Genomic DNA, 26,188 nt, shown 5'->3' with positions numbered 1-26,188 from the left:
GGTTATCCAAAAAATAGTGCTCGATACCGTAGTAGAGCGCAATATATGTATGTGTGGGGAAAAAAATCACAAGACTATTTCATCTCTACAGGCCTGTTTCATGAGGGGTTCCCTCAATCATCAGGAGATTTTAATGGAAGCATTCACATACCATGGTTTATATAGGGCACAGAGTGGGTGGGTACAGGCTGGCGTAGGGGCGTGGTGATTGGCTCATGTGTTACCTAGGAGGTGTTTCCGTCTGTGGCGGCATGCTGTTACAATTTCGCTGCACTTGTTGAGGGATGACAGGTCTGGACGGTATATAATAAACAGTTTCTCTTTCAAGCATAGGTTGCATCTTTTATTACCACTATTGTAAGGTGTGCTGGATGCAAGAATTTGCCATGTTATTGAATATTCAACATTATTGTCTTTGAGGTCCCAAATGTGTTTGCTGAGTTCTGTGGTATTCCGCAGGTTTTGGTTCCTGAAAGAAGCCTTGTGATTGTTCCATCTGGTTTTAAACTCTCCCTCGGTTAATCCTACATATGTGTCGGATGTGTTAATGTCCTTGCGTGTTACCTTAGATTGGTAAACAACTGATGTTTGTAAGCACCCCCCGTTGAGAGGGCAATCAGATTTCTTGCGGCAGTTGCAGCCTTTGTTGGTTTTGGGGTCGCACTGTCCGGGGGCCGACGGCTCATTTGCAATTGTTTTGTTGTGGTTTGAGATAATTTGTCGTATGTTGTTCATACAGCTGTAGCTCAATTTAATGTTGTTCTTGTTGAATACTTTTCTTAGGGTGTTGCCTTTGGGGAAGTGTTTGTCAATCAGAGTGAGGAATTTGTGTCCAATGTTAGTTGAGACGTTTTTGCTGTATGGGGGGTTGTACCAGATGATGTTGTTTCGTTCCTCCCTTTTTTCACGACGGGAGGACAACAGGGTGACAAGAACTAAATCGTCCAGACTAGAGATAAATTGTATTATTATGTTTATCTTACCTAAAAATTAATATATTTATTAATTAAAAATAAAAAATAAAAAATTTTTTTACTATATTTTGCTAAAAACATCAAAATTAATTGTATTTTTATTTGTATTTTTTCTGACTCCTTATTACATCCAGCCATAGAATTATATATTAAAATAAACATTTGAAATAATTAATTTTAAATTATCATAATAATTCATTTAAAATGACCATATTTAATTATTAAAATAATTGCTTGTTTATCAACAACTTTAGCATTTTATTCATTACATTTTGAAGCTCTCAGAAGCCAAGTTATGTTATATTCCTTAATATTTATTTATGCAAGTTTGAAGTATCAATTATCTAAACACAGTTTTTTTTTGCATATTTTTAGGATATATACATATGTATATATACATATGTATATATATATATATATATATATATATTAGAGATGCGCGGTTTGCGGGCACAACCGCGGAGTCCGCGGATCGGGCGGATGAAATTAAAAAAAATTAGATTTCATCCGCGGGTTGGGTCGGGTGGTTGAAATTAAAAAAAATTAGATTTTAAATAGATTCAGGCGGGTGGCAGTTAAACCAATTGGGAAATATATATACATAGTTAAATGTTGTTACCCACATACGAAAAACGAGCAGGCACCTGCAGCATATGCCACAACAGAAGAAAAAAAAAGAAAAGAGATGGACACTTTTACGGAGCGGAGAAGGGACGCCTCGCCGGGGTCCGGGACCGAGGCCCCTTCCCCCGAGAGGGCCCCACCGGGAGCCGTAGCTGAGGCGATCCACGAGAAGGTCCCGACGCACGTCCAGGGTCACCACCGCGCCCACCGCACTGACACCCCGCCTCGTCCGCCTTCGCCACGGCCGGCGTCACGCGCAGCAGGTAAGCAGCTTACCTGCCCGCCACCCCCGTGGCCGGGGTCTCGTAACAGGGGTCACTCCGCGCGCTCTGCCCGCGCAGCTTACCTGCCCGCCACCCCTGTTGCCGGGGGCGCGTAACAGGGGTCACTCCGCGCGCAGTGCGCTCACGAAAGGGGTGAGGCTCACCCTGGTTGATATAGACAGCAGGACGGTGGCCATGGAAGTTGGAACCCGCTAAGGAGTGTGTAACAACCCACTTGCCGAATCAACTAGCCCTGAAAATGGATGGCGCTGGAGCGTCGGGCCCATATACCCGGCCGTCGCCGGCAGCGAGACGCGCTTGGAGGTGCGCTCAGCGCGGCTCCCATATGATTGCGCACTGGTGTGCGTCTGGGCCGTGACAGCGTGGCACACGAATGTCTGTGCTGCATTGGATCAGTCTCCTTTCTTTAACAGGCAAAAGCTTTATAACCTCACTAATGCCTTGCATCGTCTATATTAGATATATAACGACGGGCGGGTGCGGGCGGATGCGGTTCTGATCAAATGTTAGATCGGGTGGATTGCGGATGGTTGACGACTTTCTGATGCGGTTGCGGATGAAATAATTGCCTATCCGCGCATCTCTAATATATATATATATATATGAAATACTTAACTTGGTGAATTCTAGTTGTCAATATACTCCTCCCCTCTTAACCATGCCCCCAACCACGCCCTGCCCCACCCCCGACCACGCCCCCACTCCCACATCCCGAAATCGGAGGTCTCAAGGTTGGCAAGTATGGGTGTTTGTGTCTCCTCTCAATTGCTCTGTTTATTGCAGTTCTGAGTGTTGCTGGGTCGGCTTTGCTTTTGGAATTGGATTGCATTGTTATGTTATTGCTGTGTATTGTTTTGTTGGATTGATTAATACAAAAAAATCGATTTAAAAAAAAAAGAGAATTGATTCTGAATCGCACAACGTGAGAATCGCGATTCGAATTCGAATCGATTTTTTTCCCACACCCCTATTTTGTACCATGAATTGATTAACGTGGACCCTGACTGTGTAAAAACTTATTGGGGTGTTACCATTGAGTGGTCAATTGTACGCAGAGGTGGGTAGTAACGCGCTACATTTACTCCGTTACATCTACTTGAGTAACTTTTGGGATAAATTGTACTTCTAAGAGTAGTTTTAATGCAACGTACTTTTACTTTTACTTGAGTATATTTATAGAGAAGAAACGCTACTTTTACTCCGCTACTTTTATCTACATTCAGCTCGCTACTCGCTACTAATTTTTATCGATCTGTTAATGCACGCTTTGTTTGTTTTGGTCTGTCAGACAGACCTTCATAGTGCCTGCGTTTCAACAAATACAGTCACTGGTGACGTTCACTCCGTTCCACCAATCAGATGCAGTCACTGGTGACGTTGGACCAATCAAACAGAGCCAGGCGGTCACATGACCTGACTTAAACAAGTTGAAAAACGTATTCGGGTGTTACCATTTAGTGGTCAATCGTACGAAATATGTACTGTACTGTGCAATCTACTAATAAAAGTTCCAATCAATCAATCAAAAGTGTGAAGGAAAAAAGATCCTTTTTTTATTTCAACCGTTCATCCCGTCAAAAGCCTAAAGACTGACTGCACAGTTCCTGTCTTCACAATAAAAGTGCCGCTCCATCGCGCCTGCGCTTTCAAAATAAGAGTCTCCGAAAGCCAGCGCAAACAAGCTAGCAAGCGACGGAGTTTGCCGCCAATGTATTTCTTGTAAAGTGTATAAAAACGAATATGGAAGCTGGACAAATAAGAAGCCAAAAACCAACCACTTTCATGTGGTATTAGACAGAAAGGAGGAACTTTTTTTCTCCTCCATTTGAAAACGTGGACGATCATTATCATCACTACTGTCTGATTACAATCAATGCAAGTCATCAGATACAGGTAATACACCAATTTGTATTCTTGTTTTCATGAAAGAAAGGAATCTATATGTGTTAAACATGCATGTATATTCATTAAAACACCTTTAACATGTAAACAAAAACGGCAAAATAAATAAATATAAATTATATACTGTATATATCAATGTATGTATATATATATATATATATATATATATGTGTATATATATATATATGTATATATATATATGTGTGTGTGTGTATATATATATATATATATATATATATATATGTGTGTGTGTGTATATATATATATATATATATATGTGTGTGTGTATATATATATATATATATATATATATATATATGTATGTGTGGGAAAAAAATCACAAGACTATTTCATCTCTACAGGCCTGTTTCATGAGGGGGGGTACCCTCAATCATCAGGAGATTTTCCTCCTTATGATTGAGGGTACCCCCCCTCATGAAACAGGCCTGTAGAGATGAAATAGTGTTGTGATTTTTTTCCCACACATACATATATTGCGCTCTACTACGGTATCGAGCACTATTTTTTGGATAACCTTATTAAGACATATATATATATATATATATATATATATATATATATATATATATATATATATATATATATATATATATATATGTATGTATGTGTGGGGAAAAAATCACAAGACTATTTCATCTCTACAGGCCTGTTTCATGAGGGGGGGTACCCTCAATCGTCAGGAGATTTTAATGGGAGCATTCGCATACCATGGTTTATATAGGGCACAGAGTGGGTGGGTACAGGCTGGCCTAGGGGCGTGGTGATTGGCTCATGTGTTACCTAGGAGGTGTTTCCGTCTATGGCGGCATGCTGTTACAATTTCGCTGCGCTTGTTGAGGGATGACAGGTCTGGACGGTAAATAATAAACAGTTTCTCTTTCAAGCATAGGTTGCATCTTTTATTACCACTATTGTAAGGTGTGCTGGATGCAAGAATTTGCCATGTTATTGAATATTCAACATTATTGTCTTTGAGGTCCCAAATGTGTTTGCTGAGTTCTGTGGTATTTCGCAGGTTTTTGTTCCTGAAAGAAGCCTTGTGATTGTTCCATCTGGTTTTGAATTCTCCCTCGGTTAATCCTACATATGTGTCGGATGTGTTAATGTCCTTGCGTATTACCTTAGATTGGTAGACAACTGATGTTTGTAAGCACCCCCCGTTGAGAGGGCAATCAGGTTTCTTTCGACAATTACATCCTTTGTTGGTTTTGGAGTCGTTCTGTCTGAGGGCCGACGGCTCATTTGCAATTGTTTTGTTGTGGTTTGAGATATATATATATATATATATGTATATATATATGTGTGTGTGTGTGTGTGTATGTTACTAATCAGTTACTCAGTACTTGAGTAGCTTTTTCACAACATACTTTTTACTTTTACTCAGGTAAATATTTGGGTGACTACTCCTTACTTTTACTTGAGTAATAAATCTCTAAAGTAACAGTACTCTTACTTGAGTACAATTTCTGGCTACTCTACCCACCTCTGATTGTACGGAATATGTACTGTACTGTGCAATCTACTAATACTATGAAATAACCCATTCCACCAACCACCCTGTTTTTTTTTTGTTGTTGTTGTTGTTTTTTTTCATGTATATATTCATTTCACACCATATTCATTGCACTTCTACATTTTTTATATTTTTATATATTTGCACATTGTTTTTCTAGCATGCACACATCGCACTGTATGGAATGGTCTCAATCTCGTTACCTTGCGTAATGACAATAAAGCTGATTCTGATTCTGATTCTGATACAAGTTTCAATCAATTTGTACTAGAGTTGACCATGACGGTGTTTACCTCCGGGCCGGCAGGGGGCAGCACACGTCACGGTGTTCCGACGAGAGGACGCGTCCACCCTTTAAGTCGTCACGCGTGTAATAGAAGAAGACGCTTGGCAGAGAGAGAGAGCGGAGGCTTTAATGGTTAGCTGACTGTGGGTAAAGCAGCTACTAGCAGACACTAGCAGCCACGGTCCACTTGGCAGACTCCAGTCCACGGCGATGCTTGGAGCTCCACACGGGCTCGCACGGCGCCTTCCCCGATAGGCGAGCGACGCAGCGGGCATGGCGGGCCGGCAGGAGCAGGCTTGCGGGACCTCTCGCCATTTTTCACCCTCGAGAAAAGCACCGCGTCTGGGACTGTTGAGGATGTTATTTATTGCTTGTATCCACGCCACGCGGGCCAATCAACAAGGTTGGTCACTTTTTTTTTTTTTGCCGCGACTGTTTCGGAGTCCAAGCGAACAAACATTGGAACTTTCTGTTTACGGTGCGCTGTCCGGCTCTCTTATGGCGTCAGTTGCTGATTACTGCAGCCGACCTGGCGCGTTCAAAGTCGGCACGGTGACACTGAAAGCTGGCCGCTAGCTATATTTGGACGCGGACGTCAGCCGACGCGTTGTGTTGTCATGCAAGGCTATGTGATGCTAACATGTCAAGCTATGTGATGCTAACATGTCAAGCTATGTGATGCTAACATGCTATGTGATGCTAACATGTCAAGCTATGTGATGCTAACATGTCAAGCTATGTGATGCTAACATGTCAAGCTATGTGATGCTAACAGGCTATGTGATGCTAACATGTCAGGCTATGTGATGCTAACATGTCAAGCTATGTGATGCTAACATGTCAAGCTATGTGATGCTAACAGGCTATGTGATGCTAGCATGTCAGGTTATGTGATGCTAACATGTCAGGTTATGTGATGCTAGCATGTCAGGCTATTTGATGCTAACAGGTTATGTGATGCTAACATGTCAGGTTATGTGATGCTAACATGTTAGGCTATGTGATGCTAACAGGTTATGTGATGCTAGCATGTCAGGCTATGTGATGCTAACAGGTTATGTGATGCTAACATGTCAGGTTATGTGATGCTAACATGTCAGGCTATGGGATGCTAACATGTCAGGCTATGGGATGCTAACATGTCAAGCTATGTGATGCTAACATGTCAAGCTATGTGATGCTAACGTGTCAGGTTATGTGATTCTAGCATGTCAGGTTATGTGATGCTAGCATGTCAGGCTATGTGATGCTAACATGTCAGGCTATGTGATGCTAACATGTCAGGCTATGGGATGCTAACATGTCAGGCTATGGGATGCTAACATGTCAGGTTATGTGATGCTAACATGTCAGGTTATGGGATGCTAACGTGTCAGGCTATGGGATGCTAACGTGTCAGGCTATGGGATGCTAACGTGTCAGGTTATGTGATGCTAACGTGTCAGGCTATGGGATGCTAAGATGTCAGGCTATGGGATGCTAACATGTCAGGCTATGCGATGCTAACATGTCAAGGCTATGGGATGCTAACATGTCAAGTCTATGGGGTGCTATCATGTCAAGGCTATGGGATGCTAACATGTAAAGGCTATGGGATGCTAACATGTCAAGGCTATGGGATGCTAAGGTGCCAGGCTATGTGATGCTAACATGCAAGGTTCGCTGGCTAGCGTCATGGCTTTTTATCTATTTATAAACCTTTATTTATGATATGCAACATTTACATACAAGCAAAGAAATAATGGTAACACTTTAGTATGGGGAGCATATTCACCATTAATTAGTTGATTAACATGCAAATTAGTAACATATTGGCTTTTAATTAGTCATTAAGTACTTATTAATGCCTTATTATACAACCAATAAGTCATTAACTAAGAGTCTTCCCTCAATAACCTCAGAATTATTGCTTATAGTAACCCTAACCCTTATGTGTTCCTCTAGTGTCCAAATAACTCTAAATTAAGTCTCTGTTACTTAAAATATGTTCTCCATATTAAAGTGTTACCAAAATGATAATTTGAAGAGGCAATTCCTGAAGGAATTTTTGGAATTTGTCAAGGGAAAGCCCGCAATTCCCGATTAGGCTGAACAGTTTGATGAAGTTGGAACAGTTTGAATGGGGTGAAAAATGTGGAAGGTAGAGCGCGCCAAAATCTGGAGAATAATAATAATAATAATAATAATAAGTTGAATAAATAGAGAAAATTTAGTGTAGAAAACCACAAACAGTACAAAACAATGCCAGGGGGGACTGTACGTTTTATTTTATTTTATTTTTTCAAAACCTTTATTATATTCAATAGGGAATAAGCGGTAGAAAATGGATGGATGGATGGATTTATATACAATCAAAGAAATAATGATAATCAAAACAAGTACAGAAACAGTACAAAAAAGCGCCAGGGGTTTGTAAACTCAATAAAGCAACTAAAGGAGAAAGCAAAATATATATATGTGTAAAGCCATAGGCTCACACAAGTTTAATAAATCAGTGTTTTTTCACCTTTTTTGAGCTAAGGCACATTTTTTGCGTTGAAAAAATGCGGAGGCACACCACCAGCAGAAATCATTAAAAAATAAACTCAGTTGGCAATAAAAAGTCGTTGTCGCAATTGTTGGATATGACTTTAAAGCATAACCAAGCATGCATCAATATAGCTCTTGTCTCAAAGTAGGTGTACTGTCACAACCTGTCACATCACACCCTGACTTAATTTGAGTCTTTTGCAGTTTTCCGGTGTGTAGTGTTTTAGTTCTTGTCTTGCGCTCCTATTTTGGTGGCTTTTTCTCTTTTTTTGGTATTTTCCTGTAGCAGTTTCATGTCTTCCTTTGAGCGTTATTTCCCACATCTACTTTGTTTTAGCAATCAAGAATATTTCAGTTGTTTTTATCCTTCTTTGTGGGGACATTGTTGATTGTCATGTTATGTTCGGATGTACATTGTGGACGCCGTCCGCTCCACAGTAAGTCTTTGCTGTCGTCCAGCATTCTGTTTTTGTTTACGTTGTAGCCAGTTCAGTTTTAGTTTCGTTCTGCATAAGCTTCAATGCCTTTTCTTAGGAGCACTCACCTTGTTAATTTTTGGTTTAAGCATTAGCTACCGGCTGCCACCTACTGATGTGGAAGAGTATTACACGGTTACTCGGCCGAGCTCTAGACAGCACAGACACTCAACAACAACACATCATTTGCAGACTATAATTACTAGTTTGCAAAAAATATTTTTTAACCCAAATTGGTGAAATTAGATAACAATGGTTGAAAAACACTGCCATATATCAGTGTTTCCCACACATTCATTTATTTGTGGCGGCCTGCCACGAAAGAATTACGTCCGCCACAAATGGATTTTTCGGCTTTTGACTCGCTCGACCGCTCATAAAAGCAATGGGACTCTGTCTGTGAATGTTGCTTGTAGTTACAACTCCGGTGCAGTAGGTGGCGGTAGCCTACTATGCATTGTAACTCCGCCAATAGCACTTAATTCACCTGGTGGGCCAGAAGAAGAAGAAGAAGAAGACGGCGGAGTAAAAGAAAGGACCGACCGGATCAAAATACGAGGGTAATATAGGTTGTAGGTAGATAAGTTATAGCTGCATCGCTCGCGGCTCGTCATATATTTAACGTTAATCCGCGATTTCACCGAGGGGTTCACTCACGGTGAGCAGCCTGACGCTGCTTCATTAACACCGCCGCTGTTGTCACGTCACGTGTTACCATACCGACGAGCTAACGTGTCCAGGTTATAACCCTGTTGTCAATAAACACACGTGGAGACGGTGCTTCAGATACTGCATTAATAATGAAGCTAAAATGTCCACTGTCCACTGCAGCATGTGAATGCAATGAAAAGAATAAAATCTGAGCCAAGCAGCTGTTAAAATGTTGTCCAGGTTAATGTTTTGGCCATTAAAGGCCCTTCATTTCAAGATTTCAACTGTGATCGGGCTTTAAACAGGTGGCTGACCTGTTCAGATGGGTGTAACTCAGGGGTGCTCACACTTTTTCTGCAGGCGAGCTACTTTTCAATTGATCAAGTCGTGGGGATCTACCTCATTCATATATATAATTTATTTTTACTTATTTATGAAATATATGTTTTTGTTAACAAGTTAAAGGTGTTTAATGATAATGCAAGCATGTTTAACACATATAGTTAATATTGTTAATAAATTAAAGGTGTTTAATGATAATACAAGTATGTTTAATACATATAGTTAATATTGTTAACAAGTTAAAGGTGTTTAAAGATAATACAAGCATGTTTAATACATATAGTTAATATTGTTAACAAGTTAAAGGTGTTTAAAGATAATACAAGCATGTTTAAAACATATTGTTAATAAATTAAAGGTGTTTAATGATAATACAAGTATGTTTAATACATATAGTTAATATTGTTAACAAGTTAAAGGTGTTTAATGACAATACAAGCATGTTTAACACATATAGTTAATATTGTTAACAAGTTAAAGGTGTTTAAAGATAATACAAGCATGTTTAACACATATAGTTAATATTGTTAACAAGTTAAAGGTGTTTAAAAATAATACAAGCATGTTTAACACATATAGATTCCTTTCTTTCATGAAGACAAGAATATAAGTTGGTGTATTACCTGATTGTGATGACTTGCATTGATAGGAATCAGACAGTGGTGCTGATAACGTCCGCATTTTCGAATGGAGGAGAAAAAAAGTCCTCCTTTCTGTCCAATACCACATGAAAGTGGTTGGTTTTTGGCATCTTATTTGTCCAGCTTCTGTACTCCTTTGTATACACTTTACAAGAAATACATTGTCGGCAAACTCCGTAGCTTGCTAGCTTGTGCACGCAAAGCTTTCTGAGACTCTTATTTTGTTAGCGCAACTGTGCAGTCGGTCTTTGGAGTTTTGACGACAGGTACGGCGCCAGAGTCTGTTGAAATAAAGTGTTTCTCGCCTTCCTGTCGGTAATTTTAATGAGCTAAATATGTACATAAAGTGTTGTACTTATATTCCAACTCCGCGTTCTTCTTGGTCATCACCTCTGCCGCCGTCACCCCTCGCCCCCCGACCACACCACCACAAATAAATGCCTGTCCTGTGGGAAACACTGCATATATAATCCAAATTTGGAGCACAGCATCATAGTTTTCACAGCTTTTTGGTTGTAGAGGTAGAAAGCATTTTAAAGTAAATTTCTGCACAAAAAGCAGGTCGGGTATTAAGAAACTTACATTTATGAATATAAAACTTAGCCAATAGTATATAATGAGGTTGCAAAGGTAAAATTCCTTTTGAAATTTTTCATACAGTGTAAATCCAAATAGCACATCTTTAAAACAAAGCACAAATTTGTCATGAATATTATCCAGGATGAAAGGACAGATAGTGATGGAGTGCTTTCACAAGTCCAAAACAGGTGGTAAGCAGTCTCTGGATGCATGTTACTTTAGGTGCAGCTAACATCAATGTCCTTCTTCTATCTAACCATCACAGTCTTTACAGGGTAGTAACCATGAATGATTTTGAAAGAAATCTTAAACTTTGTTGGTAAGTTAGGAAGAGACCACGTTTTGACCCAGCAGATGTCATTTACAACTTTATTCCAGAGCGCAATTACACTACCGTTCAAAAGTTTGGGGTCACCCAAACAATTTTGTGTTTTCCATTAAAAGTCACACTTATTCACCACTAGGGATGTCCCGATCCAGGTTTTTGCACTTCCGATCCGATACCGATATTGTTTTTGCATTTCCGATCCGATACCGATACTGACCGATACCGATACTGACCGATACTGGCCTATCCGAGCATGTATTAAAGTTTAAAGTTATTTAGCCTACTTAGTTGTCAGAATCATGTTGAAAAGGGTTTTAGTACTCTTGATAACAACTAGCCAGCTGAATTAGGGGAGTTTGAATAATACACAATGGTTGGTAACAAGAAACTGACCTGTTTATTCAAGGATAAACACAAAATAGACAAAATTATACATGACAAACAGAAATGGCATCATTGGGCGATATGGCCTTTTTTTAATATTGCGATATTTTAAGGCCATATTGCGATACACGATATATATCTTGATATTTTGCCTTAGCCTTGAATGAACACTTGATGTATATAATCGCAGCAGTATGATGATTCTATGTGTTTTGATTGATTGATTGAGACTTTTATTAGTAGGTTGCACAGTGAAGTACAATTGACCACTAAATGGTAACACCCAAAGAAGTTTTTCAACTTGTTTAAGTCGGGGTCCACTTAAATTGATTCATGATACAGATATATACTATCAGATATATACTATCATCATAATACAGTCATCACACAAGATAATCACATTGAATTATTTACATTATTTATAATCCAGGGTGTGGAGGGTAAGTGTCAAAAAGACAGCCAAAAGAGTTTGATATGAGAATAAATCTAAAGTTAAAATATAGGGTAGAAATGCACCCATTTGCAGGAAATGTAGTCTTGATTTTCAAAATGTTCTTTCAAGGCTTGCATGTCTACATTAAAACATTCTTCTTCATACTGCATTACTATATGCTACTTTTAAACTTTCATGCAGAGAAGGAAATCACAACTAAAAAAAATCACTAATTTTTTCATACGGTGTTGATGTGGAAATTTTTTGCCATTTTGATGGTGTGGACGTGTGGCACCGAATGGAGATAAGCGTCTCCACAGACGTCACAATATTTGAACAATGATGACGAAAACTGTTGTCTCTGTCGTGTCCGTGTGTCGAAAATTGTTATACGCTTATTTTTTTATTTGATTTTGTGCGTGGCATAGATTTGCCGTGCGCAGAGGACGTTTGAGCAGGCGCGCACCTTAGCGGCTGCGCTAGCATCACAGCTGACGTTAGCTATGCCGCTACCTCGCTCTCTGCTGGGAGAGGACGTATACGTATGTGACGTATGACGTGACAGTATGTGACGTGTGTAAGAAGGTGCGCTCGCTGTCTGTGAGAGGGAGACACAGGAAAGAGTGAGAAGAGCCCGTCGTGTAATGCCAGCAGCTAAAAGCAACTGCGCGAGAATTGTGGATGTGTTGAAGGTGTGCTGGAAAATGCGGAGCAGCAGAAAAGTGGAATGTATTATTTAAATCGGTGCGTTGGAAAACACGGACCGGAGTTTTTTTTTAAACTGGATCTGGATCGGCATTTTCCCATGCCTTGCCGATACGCAATTTTTGGCAAATATCGGCAGCCGATCCGATCCAAATATCGGATCGGGACATCCCTATTCACCACCATATGTTGTGAAATGAATATAAAATAGAGTCAAGACATTGACAAGGTTAGAAATAATGATTTGTATTTGAAATACGATTTTTTTTTTTTTTTTTTACATCAAACTTTGCTTTCGTCAAAGAATCCTCCATTTGCAGCAATTACAGCATTGCAGACCTTTGGCATTCTAGCTGTTACTTTGTTGAGGTAATCTGGAGAAATTGCACCCCACGCTTCTAGAAGCAGCTCCCACAAGTTGGATTGGTTGGATGGGCACTTCTTGCGTACCATACGGTCAAGCTGCTCCCACAACAGCTCAATGGGGTTCAGATCTGGTGACTGCGCTGGCCACTCCATTACCGATAGAATACCAGCTGCCTGCTTCTTCTCTAAATAGTTCTTGCACAATTTGGAGGTGTGTTTTGGGTCATTGTCCTGTTGTAGGATGAAATTGGCTCCAATCAAGCGCTGTCCACTGGGTATGGCATGGCGTTGCAAAACGGAGTGATAGCCTTCCTTATTCAGAATCCCTTTTACCCTGTACAAATCTCCCACCTTACCAGCACCAAAGCAACCCCAGACCATCACATGACCTCCACCATGCTTAACAGATGGCATCAGGCTTTTTTCCAGCATCTTTTCAGTTGTTCTGCGTCTCACAAACGTTCTTCTTTGTGATCCAAACACCTCAAACTTGGATTCACTTTTTTCCAGTCTTCCTCTGTCCAATGTCTGTTCTTTTGCCCATCTTAATCTTTTTCTTTTATTGGCCAGTCTCAGATATGGCTTTTTCTTTACCACTCTGCCATGAAGCCCAGAATCTCGCAGCCGCCTCTTCACTGTAGATGTTGACACTGGTGTTTTGCGGGTACAATTTAATAAAGATGACAGTTGGGGACCTGTGAGGTGTCTGTTTCTCAAACTAGAGACTCTAATGTACTTATCTTCTTGCTCGGTTGTGCAACGCGGCCTCCCACTTCTTTTTCTACTCTGGTTAGAGCCTGTTTGTGCTGTCCTCTGAAGGGAGTAGTACACGCCGTTGTAGGAAATCTTCAATTTCTTAGCAATTTCTCGCATGGAATAGCCTTCATTTCTAAGAACAAGAATAGACTGTCGAGTTTCAGATGAAAGTTCTCTTTTTCTGGCCATTTTGAGCGTTTAATTGACCCCACAAATGTGATGCTCCAGAAACTCAATCTGCTCAAAGGAAGGTCCGTTTTGTAGCTTCTGTAATAGGCTAAACTGTTTTCAGATGTGTGGATGCTGTGGGGCTGTCTTGGTTGACAAGACTCTGCAGCATTGCGTGGACATCGGGGGCGGTACCACTGGATTGGCAGACCGGGGTGGTGGTTCCTCTCTTTAAGAAGGGGAACCGGAGGGTGTGTTCTAACTATCGTGGGATCACACTCCTCAGCCTTCCCGGTAAGGTCTATTCAGGTGTACTGGAGAGGAGGCTACGCCGGATAGTCGAACCTCGGATTCAGGAGGAACAGTGTGGCTTTCGTCCTGGTCGTGGAACTGTGGACCAGCTCTATACTCTCGGCAGGGTCCTTGAGGGTGCATGGGAGTTTGCCCAACCAGTCTACATGTGTTTTGTGGACTTGGAGAAGGCATTCGACCGTGTCCCTCGGGAAGTCCTGTGGGGAGTGCTCAGAGAGTACGGGGTATCGGACTGTCTGATTGTGGCAGTCCGCTCCCTGTATGATCAGTGCCAGAGCTTGGTCCGCATTGCCGGTAGTAAGTCGGACACGTTTCCAGTGAGGGTTGGACTCCGCCAAGGCTGCCCTTTGTCACCGATTCTGTTCATAACTTTTATGGACAGAATTTCTAGGCGCAGTCAAGGCGTTGAGGGGATCTGGTTTGGTGGCTGCAGGATTAGGTCTCTGCTTTTTGCAGATGATGTGGTCCTGATGGCTTCATCTGGCCAGGATCTTCAGCTCTCACTGGATCGGTTCGCAGCCGAGTGTGAAGCGACTGGGATGAGAATCAGCACCTCCAAGTCCGAGTCCATGGTTCTCGCCCTTAAAAGGGTGGAGTGCCATCTCCGGGTGGGGGAGGAGATCTTGCCCCAAGTGGAGGAGTTCAAGTGCCTCGGAGTATTGTTCACGAGTGAGGGAAGAGTGGATCGTGAGATCGACAGGCGGATCGGTGCGGCGTCTTCAGTAATGCGGACGCTGTATTGATCCGTTGTGGTGAAGTAGGAGCTGAGCCGGAAGGCAAAGCTCTCAATTTACCGGTCGATCTACGTTCCCATCCTCACCTACGGTCATGAGCTTTGGGTTATGACCGAAAGGACAAGATCACGGGTACAAGCGGCCCAAATGAGTTTCCTCCGCCGGGTGGCGGGGCTCTCCCTTAGAGATAGGGTGAGAAGCTCAAAGTAAAGCCGCTGCTCCTCCACATCGAGAGGAGCCAGATGAGGTGGTTCGGGCATCTGGTCAGGATGCCACCTGAACGCCTCCCTAGGGAGGTGTTTAGGGCACGTCCGACCGGTAGGAGGCCGCGGGGAAGACCCAGGACACGTTGGGAAGACTATGTCTCCCGGCTGGCCTGGGAACGCCTCGGGGTCCCACAGGAAGAGCTGGACCAAGTGGCTGGGGAGAGGGAAGTCTGGGCTTCCCTGCTTAGGCTGCTGCCCCCGCGACCTGACCTCGGATAAGCGGAAGAAGATGGATGGATGGATGGATAGATGAACATGATTGCACAAGGGTTTTCTAATCATCAATTAGCCTTCTGAGCCAATGAGCAAACACATTGTACCATTAGAACACTGGAGTGATAGTTGCTAGAAATGGGCCTCTATACACCTATGTAGATATTGCACCAAAAACCAGACATTTGCAGCTAGAATAGTCATTTACCACATTAGCAATGTATAGAGTGTATTTCTTTAAAGTTAAGACTAGTTTAAAGTTATCTTCATTGAAAAGTACAGTGCTTTTCCTTCAAAAATAAGGACATTTCAATGTGACCCCGAACTTTTGAACGGTAGTGTACATAGGAGACAGACACAATCATTTTGGAATAAGTTTTCTGTTATTTTTCCGATTAAAACAAAGTTTCTCTAGCGTCATGGCTACCTCCCAGGCTTGTCTTCCCGACGTGTCACGGTGGCTGACAGCCACAAGTCAGGTGGCGGTAGTCCGTGTAAACGTGGCCCAGCGTTTTGATATTGACCTCTGGGAATTGTTCCAGATTGGCAGGCAAATCGTAGAAGGGGGGGGGGGATGTTGGACGAGTGACGGCCGTGTGGCATGTCTGCACGGGCTCGGGTGTCCGCCTGTCAGGTCACACTGATCCGCGGCCACTGGAGCGGACAGCTGCCGGCCACGTCCGAGATAAGCTCCGTGTCAACTCTGGAAGCTGGCCACAACCTCTTAAAAAAAACAAGACGTGTAAAGCGAAATTAAAGGAAGAAACATTATGGGAATAACGTAATGATGATGCAGGTTTAGCAGCCGTGACGTGTTAAGCGCTAATTGTTCCTCACTGCGGGGATTTACCGAAGTCAGGAGGAGTGACATGTGAGCTAAAGAAAACAAATCAAAAGCCATGATTGTCTTTGCTGCGAAATCCACTTTTTATAATCGTGCTGGGCGAAAACTGCCTCACGATATAAGTTTTTCATATTGGGTGATTGTTTATTTTATGACCAATGAGGAAATTATGGACCAAGGAGAAAAATATCCATCCGTCCATTTTCTACCGCTTGTCCCTTTTGGGTTGCGGGGGGTGCTGGAGCCTATCTCAGCTGCATTCGGGCGGAAGGCGGCGTACACTCTGGACAAGTCGCCACTTCATCACAGGGCCAACACAGATAGACAACATTCACACTCACATTCACACACTAGGGACTAGGGATGTCCCGATCCGATATTTGGATCGGATCGGCTACCGATATTTGCCAAAAATTGCGTATCGGCAAGGCATGGGAAAATGCCGATCCAGATCCAGTTTTAAAAAAAACTCCGGTCCGTGTTTTCCAACGCACCGATTTAAATAATACATTCCACTTTTCTGCTACTCCGTAATTTCCGTTCCGCATTTTCCAGCACACCTTCAACACATCATACCTGCCAACTACTCCGGTTTTCCCGTAATTAGTACGGTTTTCATCAACCTATTCCGGGTTACGGTTGCAGTGATAAAAAAATACGGTTTTTCATTAATTTAAAAAAAATATTTTTAAAAAGTTTTATTCACGAAATCGCGTAACAACAATGACAATCGACACTGCTTCCCGTAACTTCCTATCGAGCCATTCCGAATGCCATGCGCGAGGCTATTTATAGCACCGCTGCCAAGCACGACGCACCAGTTGCCATTCTTTCCAAACGAGCGAACGATCATGGAATCAGCCGGAGAAAAATCGCAAACGAGTGTTAAACCGAAAAGAAAACTGCAGTCATTCCGTGAAGAATATTCAAAAGCCTATCCGGGAATAATTATCCGTTCCAAAAAGGGTGAAAACTACGCGAATTGCACCTTGTGCAGACAAGATTTTTCGATCGGACACGGAGGAATTAGCGATGTAAAAGACCACGTTGGGACAAAAAAACACAAGTCTAATGCCGTTGCTAGCGATACAAGTGGAAAACTTTCAACATTTTTCATCGCCCAAACAGATTCTTTGGATGTGATAAATGCCGAAGTTTTATTTACGGAGGCAATAATTGAGCATGGACTTCCAATCGCACTGGCTGATCACATTGGACAGTTATTTCGGAAAATGTTTCCCGACTCGAAAATCGCCAAAAAATATGGATGTGGTCGAACCAAAACATCAAACATTATTCAGTGTCTTGGAACAGAATCCTCAAAAAGTATCGCCGATGTCATGAAGACGGAACCATCTAGCATGTCGACTGACGGCAAACTATTGAAGTTAGCTTACAGAATAAACATGTCAATCAACCCATATGATTTTTGCTGTAATATTTTTGTTTTGAAAAGTCACTGTGACTGATAGAAAAGTGATGGTTTTAGCAACATTTTAACCTGTCTGAATGCTAATAATCATTTTGCGTCGGGGGAATTCGCCCCCTTGAACCCCCCACCAGGACTTTGTCCTGGACCTACCGGGGCCTGCGGCCCCTGGACCCTGGCTACTAGGTTTTTCTGATTTCAAAAGTTGGCAGGTATGACACATCCACAGGTCTGTGGATTCTAACGCAGTTGCTTTTAGCTGCTGACATTACACGACAGGCTCTTCTCACTCTTTCCTGTGTCTCCCTCTCACAGACAGCATGCGCACATTCTTACACACGTCACATACTGTGACGACATACGTCACATACTGTCACGTCATACGTCACATACGTATACGTCCTCCCCGAGCAGAGAGGTAGCAGCATGGCTAACGTTAGCTGTGATGCTAGCGCAGCCGTGCGAGCAACGCTCCCTCTAAGGCGCTCGCCTGTGCAATTGCGCACTGTTTAAGCGTCCTCTGCGCATAGCAATTATATGCCACGCACAAAATCAAATAAAAAAATAAGCGCATAACAATTTTCGACACACGGACACGACAGAGAAAACAGTTTTCGTCATCATTGTTCAAATATTATAACGTCTGTCGAGACGCTTATCTCCATTCGGTGCCACACGTCCACACCATCAAAATGCCGACACAAAATTGTCCACATCAACACCGTATGAAAAAATTTGTGATTTTTTTTAATTGTGATTTCCTTCTCTGCATGAAAGTTTAAAAGTAGCATATATTAATGCAGTATGAAGAAGAATGTTTTCATGTAGACATGCAAGCCTTGAAAGAAAATGTTGAAAATCAAGACTACATTTCCTGCAAATGGGTGCATTTCTACCCTATATTTTAACTTTAGATTTATTCTCATATCAAACTCTTTTGGCTGTCTTTTTGACACTTACATCAGGCGCCCCCCTCCACACCCTGGATTATAAATAATGTAAATAATTCGATGTGATTATCTTGTGTGATGACTGTATTATGATGATAGTATATATCTGATAGTATATATCTGTATCATGAATCAATTTAAGTGGACTCCGACTTAAACAAGTTGAAAAACTTATTCGGGTGTTACCATTTCTGTTTGTCATGTATAATTTTGTTTATTTTGTGTTTATCCTTGAATAAACAGGTCAGTTTCTTGTTACCAACCATTGTGTATTATTCAAACTCCCCTAATTCAGCTGGCTAGTTGTTATCAAGAGTACTAAAACCCTTTTCAACATGATTCTGACAACTAAGTAGGCTAAATAACTTTAAACTTTAATACATGCTCGGATAGGCCAGTATCGTCAGTATGGGTATCGGTCAGTATCGGTATCGGATCGGAAATGCAAAAACTATATCGGTATCGGATCGGAAGTGCAAAAACCTGGATCGGGACATCCCTACTAGGGACCATTTAGTGTTGCCAATCAACTGATTGATTGAAACTTGTATTAGTAGATTGCACAGTGAAGTACATATTCCATACAATTGACCACTAAATGGTAACACCCCAATAAGTTTTTCAACTTGTTTGAGTCGGGGTCCACGTTAATCAATTCATGGTAGATGGTAGAACATGGTAGAACTAGCACGGTGGAATGGTGCATGTGCCTCACAATATGAAGGTCCTGAGTAGTCCTGAGTTCAATCCCGGGCTCGGGATCTTTCTGTGTGGAGTTTGCATGTTCTCCCCGTGACTGTGTGGGTTCCCTCCGGGTACTACGGCTTCCTCCCACCTCCAAAGACATGCACCTGGGGATAGGGGACAACAATCAATGTAAACAAACTAGTAAAATCACATTGAACACTTAATACGCTCTCAAAATGAAGGTGCCAAAGTAAGGAGTGTTTAATAAAGTGTAACAAAATAGTATGAACATGTAAACGGAGAAACCTGAACTATTTTCTACAGGTTTAGTGCCAGGAAGTTAAAGCTGTGCTCTAAAGGGTGAGCATGGCTAAGGTGGTGTGGTATTACCAGTCTCGGTGGGGACGAGCGCCCGTCATCATTCTCAGACCACATTGGTATGACTACGGTCCACTTAAAAAAAAACAAAAAAAAAACAAAAAACTGCCATACTGTCCAGATCACTTTTCCCTTTTTATCCACAATGTCTTCGCTCTCTGTGCACTTATTTCTACTTTCTCTTCTCACTCCATGCAGATAATTAACAGTGAGATAGCAAGATTGCGCTACCAATCTGATACTGCTACGCGATTACGCTGTTTACCATCGTGTCCCTACCAGCTCAGTGATCTCTTCCTGTTTTGCAAACCGTGAGTGCCTTTGTTCATGCAACCAACCAAAAATAAATATCTATCTACACTGGAGATTAGAATTAGAGAACAAATTATGAGCAATTGTGAAATGATGCCATCTTCACTGATCAACAGTTGAATGACTTTTTGTTGTCTATACCAGTGATACCCTACCTTTTTTGCACCACGGACCGGTTTAATAAAGGCATTAGTTTCATGGACCAGCATTCCACTTGTGCCAAATAATTGCAGCAAAAATAAGTGCGTGAAAAATCCAACTCACTATATCGCTGAATTAGTGGGAGCCCTGTGGACTTGTTTCTTTGCAATGAGATGCAGATGGAAATCAGCCTTTGGCTCCAATCTGTGACATTTATATTTTTCTGTGTTCATTAACGTTAAAGTTAAAGTAGCAATGATTGTCACACACACACACACTAGGTGTGGTGAAATTTGTCCTCTGCATTTGACCCATCTCCTTGTTCACCCCCTGGGAGGTGAGGGGAGCAGTGGGCAGCAGCGGTGCCACGCCCGGGAATCATTTTTGGTGATTTAACCCCCAATTCCAACCCTTGATGCTGAGTGCCAAGCAGGGAGGTAATGGGTCCCATTTTTATAGTCTTTGGTATGACTCGGTCGGGGATTGAACTCACAACCTACCCATCTCAGGGCGGACACTCTAACCCAGGGGTGCTCACACTTTTTCTGCAGGCGAGCTACTTTTCAATTGATCAAGTCGTGGGGATCTACCTCATTCATATATATAATTTACATTTACTTATTTATGAAATATATGTTTTTGTTAACAAGTTAAAGGTGTTTAATGATAATGCAAGCATGTTTAACACATAGTTAATATTGTTAAAAAATTAAAGGTGTTTAATGATAATACAAGCATGTTTAATACATATAGTTAATATTGTTAACAAGTTAAAGGTGTTTAATGATAATACAAGCATGTTTAACACACACAGTTAATATTGTTAAAAAATTAAAGGTGTTTAATGATAATACAAGTATGTTTAATACATATAGTTAATATTGTTAACAAGTAAAAGGTGTTTAAAGATAATACAATCATGTTTAACACATATAGTTAATATTGTTGATAAGTTAAAGGTGTTTAAAGATAATACAAGCATGTTTAACACATATAGATTCCTTTCTTTCATGAAGACAAGAATATAAGTTGGTGTATTACCTGATTCTGATGACTTGCATTGATTGGAATCAGACAGTGGTGATGATAACGTCCGCATTTTCGAATGGAGGAGAAAAAAAGTCCTCCTTTCTGTCCAATACCACATGAAAGTGGTTGGTTTTTGGCATCTTATTTGTCCAGCTTCCGTACTCCTTTGTATACACTTTACAAGAAATACATTGTCGGCAAACTCCGTAGCTTGCTAGCTTGTGCACGCCAGCTTTCTGAGACTCTTATTTTGTTAGCGCAACTGTGCAGTCGGTCTTTGGAGTTTTGACGACAGGTACAGCGCCAGAGTCTGTTGAAATAAAGTGTTTCTCGCCTTCCAGTCGGTCATTTTAATGAGCTGGCAGCAGCCAGCGTCATCTCAGAAGACCCTCGGGTGCCGTGAATGTCAATCAAGTGACGAAAGTGACGTCATAGTGAAGATTTATGATCGCTCATTTTTAGGACTATTTTTTTAATGCCTGGCTGGTGATCGACTGACACACCCTCCGAGATCGACCGGTAGCTCGCGATCGACGTAATGAGCACCCCTGGTCTAGTGGGACAGGCGAAAGTTAAGTCGAAGAAAATGCAGTCGTTTATAAATTATTGGTAACACTTTAGTATGGGGAACATATTCACCATTAATTAGTTGCTTATTAACATGCAAATTAGTAACATATTGGCTCTTTATTAGTCATTATTAAGTACTTAATAATGCCTTATTCTGCATGGCCTTATTATACAACCAGTAACTCTACCCCTAACCAAAAAACTCTAAATTAAGTCTTTGTTACTTAAAATATGTTCCCCTAGTGTCCAAATAACTCTTAATTAAGTCTTTGTCACAAAGAATATGTTCCCCATACTAAAGTGTTACCAAATTATTTTGTGTTTCTCTGCGGCCTGGTAGAAAATGTGTCACGGACCGGTGGTTGGGGTCCACTAGTCTATACCGTGCTACTAGAGCACTTTTTCACAATATAACTACGGCATTTCAACAAAATACATTATTTTGCAGAAACCGCACTGATGAAAATTAGAGAACAACAATGACTAAAGCATGGACAAAGATTTCAACTCAATTTTCTGAAAGTTATAATCGATAGATCAGGGGTGCTCATTATGTCGATCGCGAGCTACCGGTCGATCTCGGAGTGTGTGTCAGTCGATCACCAGCCAGGCATTAAAAAAATAGTCCTAAAAATGAGCGATCATAAATCTTCACTATGACGTCACTTTCGTCACTTGATTGACATTCACGGCACCCGAGGGTCTTCTGAGATGACGCTGGCTGCTGCCAGCTCATTAAAATTACCGACTGGAAGGCGAGAAACACTTTATTTCAACAGACTCTGGCGCCGTACCTGTTTTCAAAACTCCAAAGACCGACTGCACAGTTGCGCTAACAAAACAAGGGTCTCAGAAAGCTGGCGTGCACAAGCTAGCAAGCTACGGAGTTTGCCGACAATGTATTTCTTGTAAAGTGTATACAAAGGAGTACGGAAGCTGGACAAATAAGATGCCAAAAACCAACCACTTTCATGTGGTATTGGACAGAAAGGAGGACTTTTTTCTCCTCCATTCGAAAATGCGGACGTTTTTAGCACCACTGTCTGATTCCAATCAATGCAAGTCATCAGAATCAGGTAATACACCAACTTATATTCTTGTCTTCATGAAAGAAAGGAATCTATATGTGTTAAACATGCCTGTATTATCTTTAAACACCTTAACTTGTCAACAATATTAACTATATGTGTTAAACATGCTTGTATTATCTTTAAACACCTTTAACTTTTTAACAATATTAACTATATGTATTAAACATGCTTGTATTATCATTAAACACCTTTAACTTATTAACAATATTAACTATATGTATTAAACATGCTTGTATTATCATTAAACACCTTTAACTTGTTAACAATATTAACTATATGTATTAAACATGCTTGCATTATCTTTAAACATCTTTAACTTGTTAACAATATTAACTATATGTATTAAACATACTTGTATTATCATTAAACACCTTTTAATTTATTAACAATATTAACTATATGTGTTAAACATGCTTGCATTATCATTAAACACCTTTAACTTATTAACAAAAACATATATTTCATAAATAAGTAAATATAAATGATATATATGAATGAGGTAGATCCCCACGACTTGATCAATTGAAAAGTAGCTCGCCTGCAGAAAAAGTGTGAGCACCCCTGAGATAGATAGATCTAGTTACCATTTGGTGTGAATTTAGCACATCTTGGGCCACAGGACAGCACGAGTCTCTCACACTGCTCTGGTGTGTTTTTGGTCCACTCTTCCAGTCTACTCCAAAGTTCGGGGAGTGTAGTGGATTTCTTGGCCGTAACTTTGTCGCCATGGATTTTCCAGAGGTTCTCTATTGGGCTGAGTTCAGGACTCTGGGCAGGCCACGTCATCATTTCAATGTTTTCAGTTTCAATGAACCGCTTTCCCCGTTTGGCTGTGTGACACGGAGCGTTTGATTGGGCTGATTGGGTGATGAACGCAGGGAAGGAAACATACCTTGTTGAAGAAGGTGCCAATAAACATCGCATTCATTCTGCCATGTAGCTGCTGAAAAAAACTCCTGCTTCTCCTCCTTTCACTGACTTCTTTACACACTTTGGCTTCGGGCTTTCTCCAGTTTGTCACCGAACATAATGTTTCCAATCCAACCCAAATAAATGAAGCTTTCATCACTGAAGTGAACTTTGGACCAGTCCTCTGTCCACACAACATGCTCTTCAGCAAAGCTTAGTCTAGCCTTTTGATTCTTTCTGCTAATGAGAGGTTCGGTCACTGCAGTCTGGGATTTCAGTCCAAATGCTCCTAAATGTTGAGGCACTGTATGACAAGACAGTTCCTTACCCTGAACTGGCGAGCAATTCCAGCTCCAGTGTGGAAACTATTGCCCATTGAGATCCTCTGCAGCATTATGTCCTCTCCTGTATTTATTTGTCTTTGGTGGACGGACTTGAATGGGTTCGTGATATTGTAAAGATTCAATACTCTTAAAATCACAGATTTGGAACGACTTGTCTTGCTATGGATGATGGGGGTCATCCCTTTGGCCTTCTTCTCTGGACAAGCTGTTGCCAGAGGCTTTCAGTCATTTTAGAACGGCCCATCATCTTGCAGAGTCTGTGAAACTGGAAGTTAGGCTGCCAGTTAAAGGGGAACATTATCACCAGACCTATGTAAGCGTCAATATATACCTTGATGTTGCAGAAAAAAGACCATATATTTTTTTAACCGATTTCCGAACTCTAAATGGGTGAATTTTGGCGAATTAAACACCTTTCTATTATTCGCTCTCGGGAAGCAATCCGCCATTTTCTCACTTTCGTCGGTGTGTCATACCTGCCAACTACTCCGGTTTTCCCGTAATTAGTACGGTTTTCATCAACCTATTCCGGGTTACGGTTGCAGTGATAAAAAATACGGTTTTTCATTAATTAAAAAAAAAATTTTTTTTTAAGTTTTATTCACGAAATCGCGTAACAACAATGACAATCGACACTGCTTCCCGTAACTTCATATCGAGCCATTCCGAATGCCATGCGCGAGGCTATTTATAGCACCGCTGCCAAGCACGAGGCCATTGTTTCCAAACGAGCGAACGATCATGGAATCAGCCGGAGAAAAATCGCAAACGAGTCTTAAACTGAAAAGAAAACTGCAGTCATTCCGTGAAGAATATTCAAAAGCCTATCCGGGAATAATTATCCGTTCCAAAAAGGGTGAAAACTACGCATATTGCACCTTGTGCAGACAAGATTTTTCGATCGGACACGGAGGAATTAGCGATGTAAAAGACCACGTTGGGACAAAAAAACAAGTATAATGCCGTTGCTAGCGATACAAGTGGAAAACTTTCAACGTTTTTCGCCGCCCAAACAGATTCTTTGGATGTGATGAATGCCGAAGTTTTATTTACGGAGGCAATAACTGAGCAAACAAAAAGGTAATGACACCAATGTTATCTATTGGAATTGTTTAGTACTGTTATACTGTTAAAAGTGTTTATACTATTTATGCTTTCAAGTCCAAGTTGAAGAAATCTTGTTAAATGTTGACAGCATAACTACCAAAATACAGAAGTATGTCCTTAATATTTTTGCAGTGCTATTTCTGTTGAAAAGTTCAAATGATTACATTAGAGATGTGATGTGCCACTTTTCAAGTGTCTGATGGCTTCAATTAATTGTCATTAATTTTTCATATTTTGAATTCTTTTGAAAGGCTTACAAAAAAACTACATTTGAATTGTAATTCCATGCTATTGACAGGACTATTAATTTTAATGAAGTTAGCTTACCATGTTTACAGTATGATAATTGTGATAGAAATGTGAATTTTAGGCACAGAATATTTTTTACAATTGAACAAGGCAGTAGATTATACAAGCTTGGACAGAAAGTTAATAATGACACCAATTTTTTTTTTAATGGAATTGTTTAGTACTGTTTTACCATTTGTTTACTGTAAAAAGTGTTTATACTGTTTATACTTTCAATTAACAAATTGAAGTCTTGTGAAAGGTTGACAGGATAACTGGCATTAACTGTCAAAATAATTTCAAACTATTGAAGTTAGCTTACAGAATAAACATGTCAATCAACCCATATGATTTTTGCTGTAATATTTTTGTTTTGAAAAGTCACTGTGACTGATAGAAAAGTGATGGTTTTAGCAACATTTTAACCTGTCTGAATGCTAATAATCATTTTGCGTCGGGGGGCGAAGCCTGAACCCCCCCACCAGGACTTTGTCCTGGACCTACCGGGGCCTGCGGCCCCTGGACCCTGGCTACTAGGTTTTTCTGATTTCAAAAGTTGGCAGGTATGCTATACCTTGCTGTTCTATCCGCCATGTTTGTTTGTGTTGGCATCACTGTGTGA

General features: G+C 41.0%; 1 protein-coding gene across 2 annotated transcripts in view; it reads left to right on the top strand.

The window, feature by feature from the left end:
• Positions 1-5,687: 5,687 nt before the first annotated feature.
• The window catches only part of tmem131 (transmembrane protein 131), a 180,020-nt gene continuing 159,519 nt past the window's right edge, over positions 5,688-26,188 (top strand). For both annotated transcript variants that reach the window (XM_061978418.2, XM_061978417.2), the window contains exon 1: positions 5,688-6,007. In XM_061978418.2, coding sequence (XP_061834402.2) covers positions 5,878-6,007 — 130 coding nt within the window. In that variant the 5' untranslated portion in view covers positions 5,688-5,877. The remainder of the gene's footprint in view (positions 6,008-26,188) is intronic.

The sequence above is a fragment of the Nerophis lumbriciformis genome, linkage group LG18 (genome assembly GCF_033978685.3).
Source record: "Nerophis lumbriciformis linkage group LG18, RoL_Nlum_v2.1, whole genome shotgun sequence".
Lineage (NCBI taxonomy): Eukaryota > Metazoa > Chordata > Actinopteri > Syngnathiformes > Syngnathidae > Nerophis > Nerophis lumbriciformis.
Note: the sequence above shows the minus strand (reverse complement) of the source record. Positions and strands in the feature narration are given on the sequence as shown.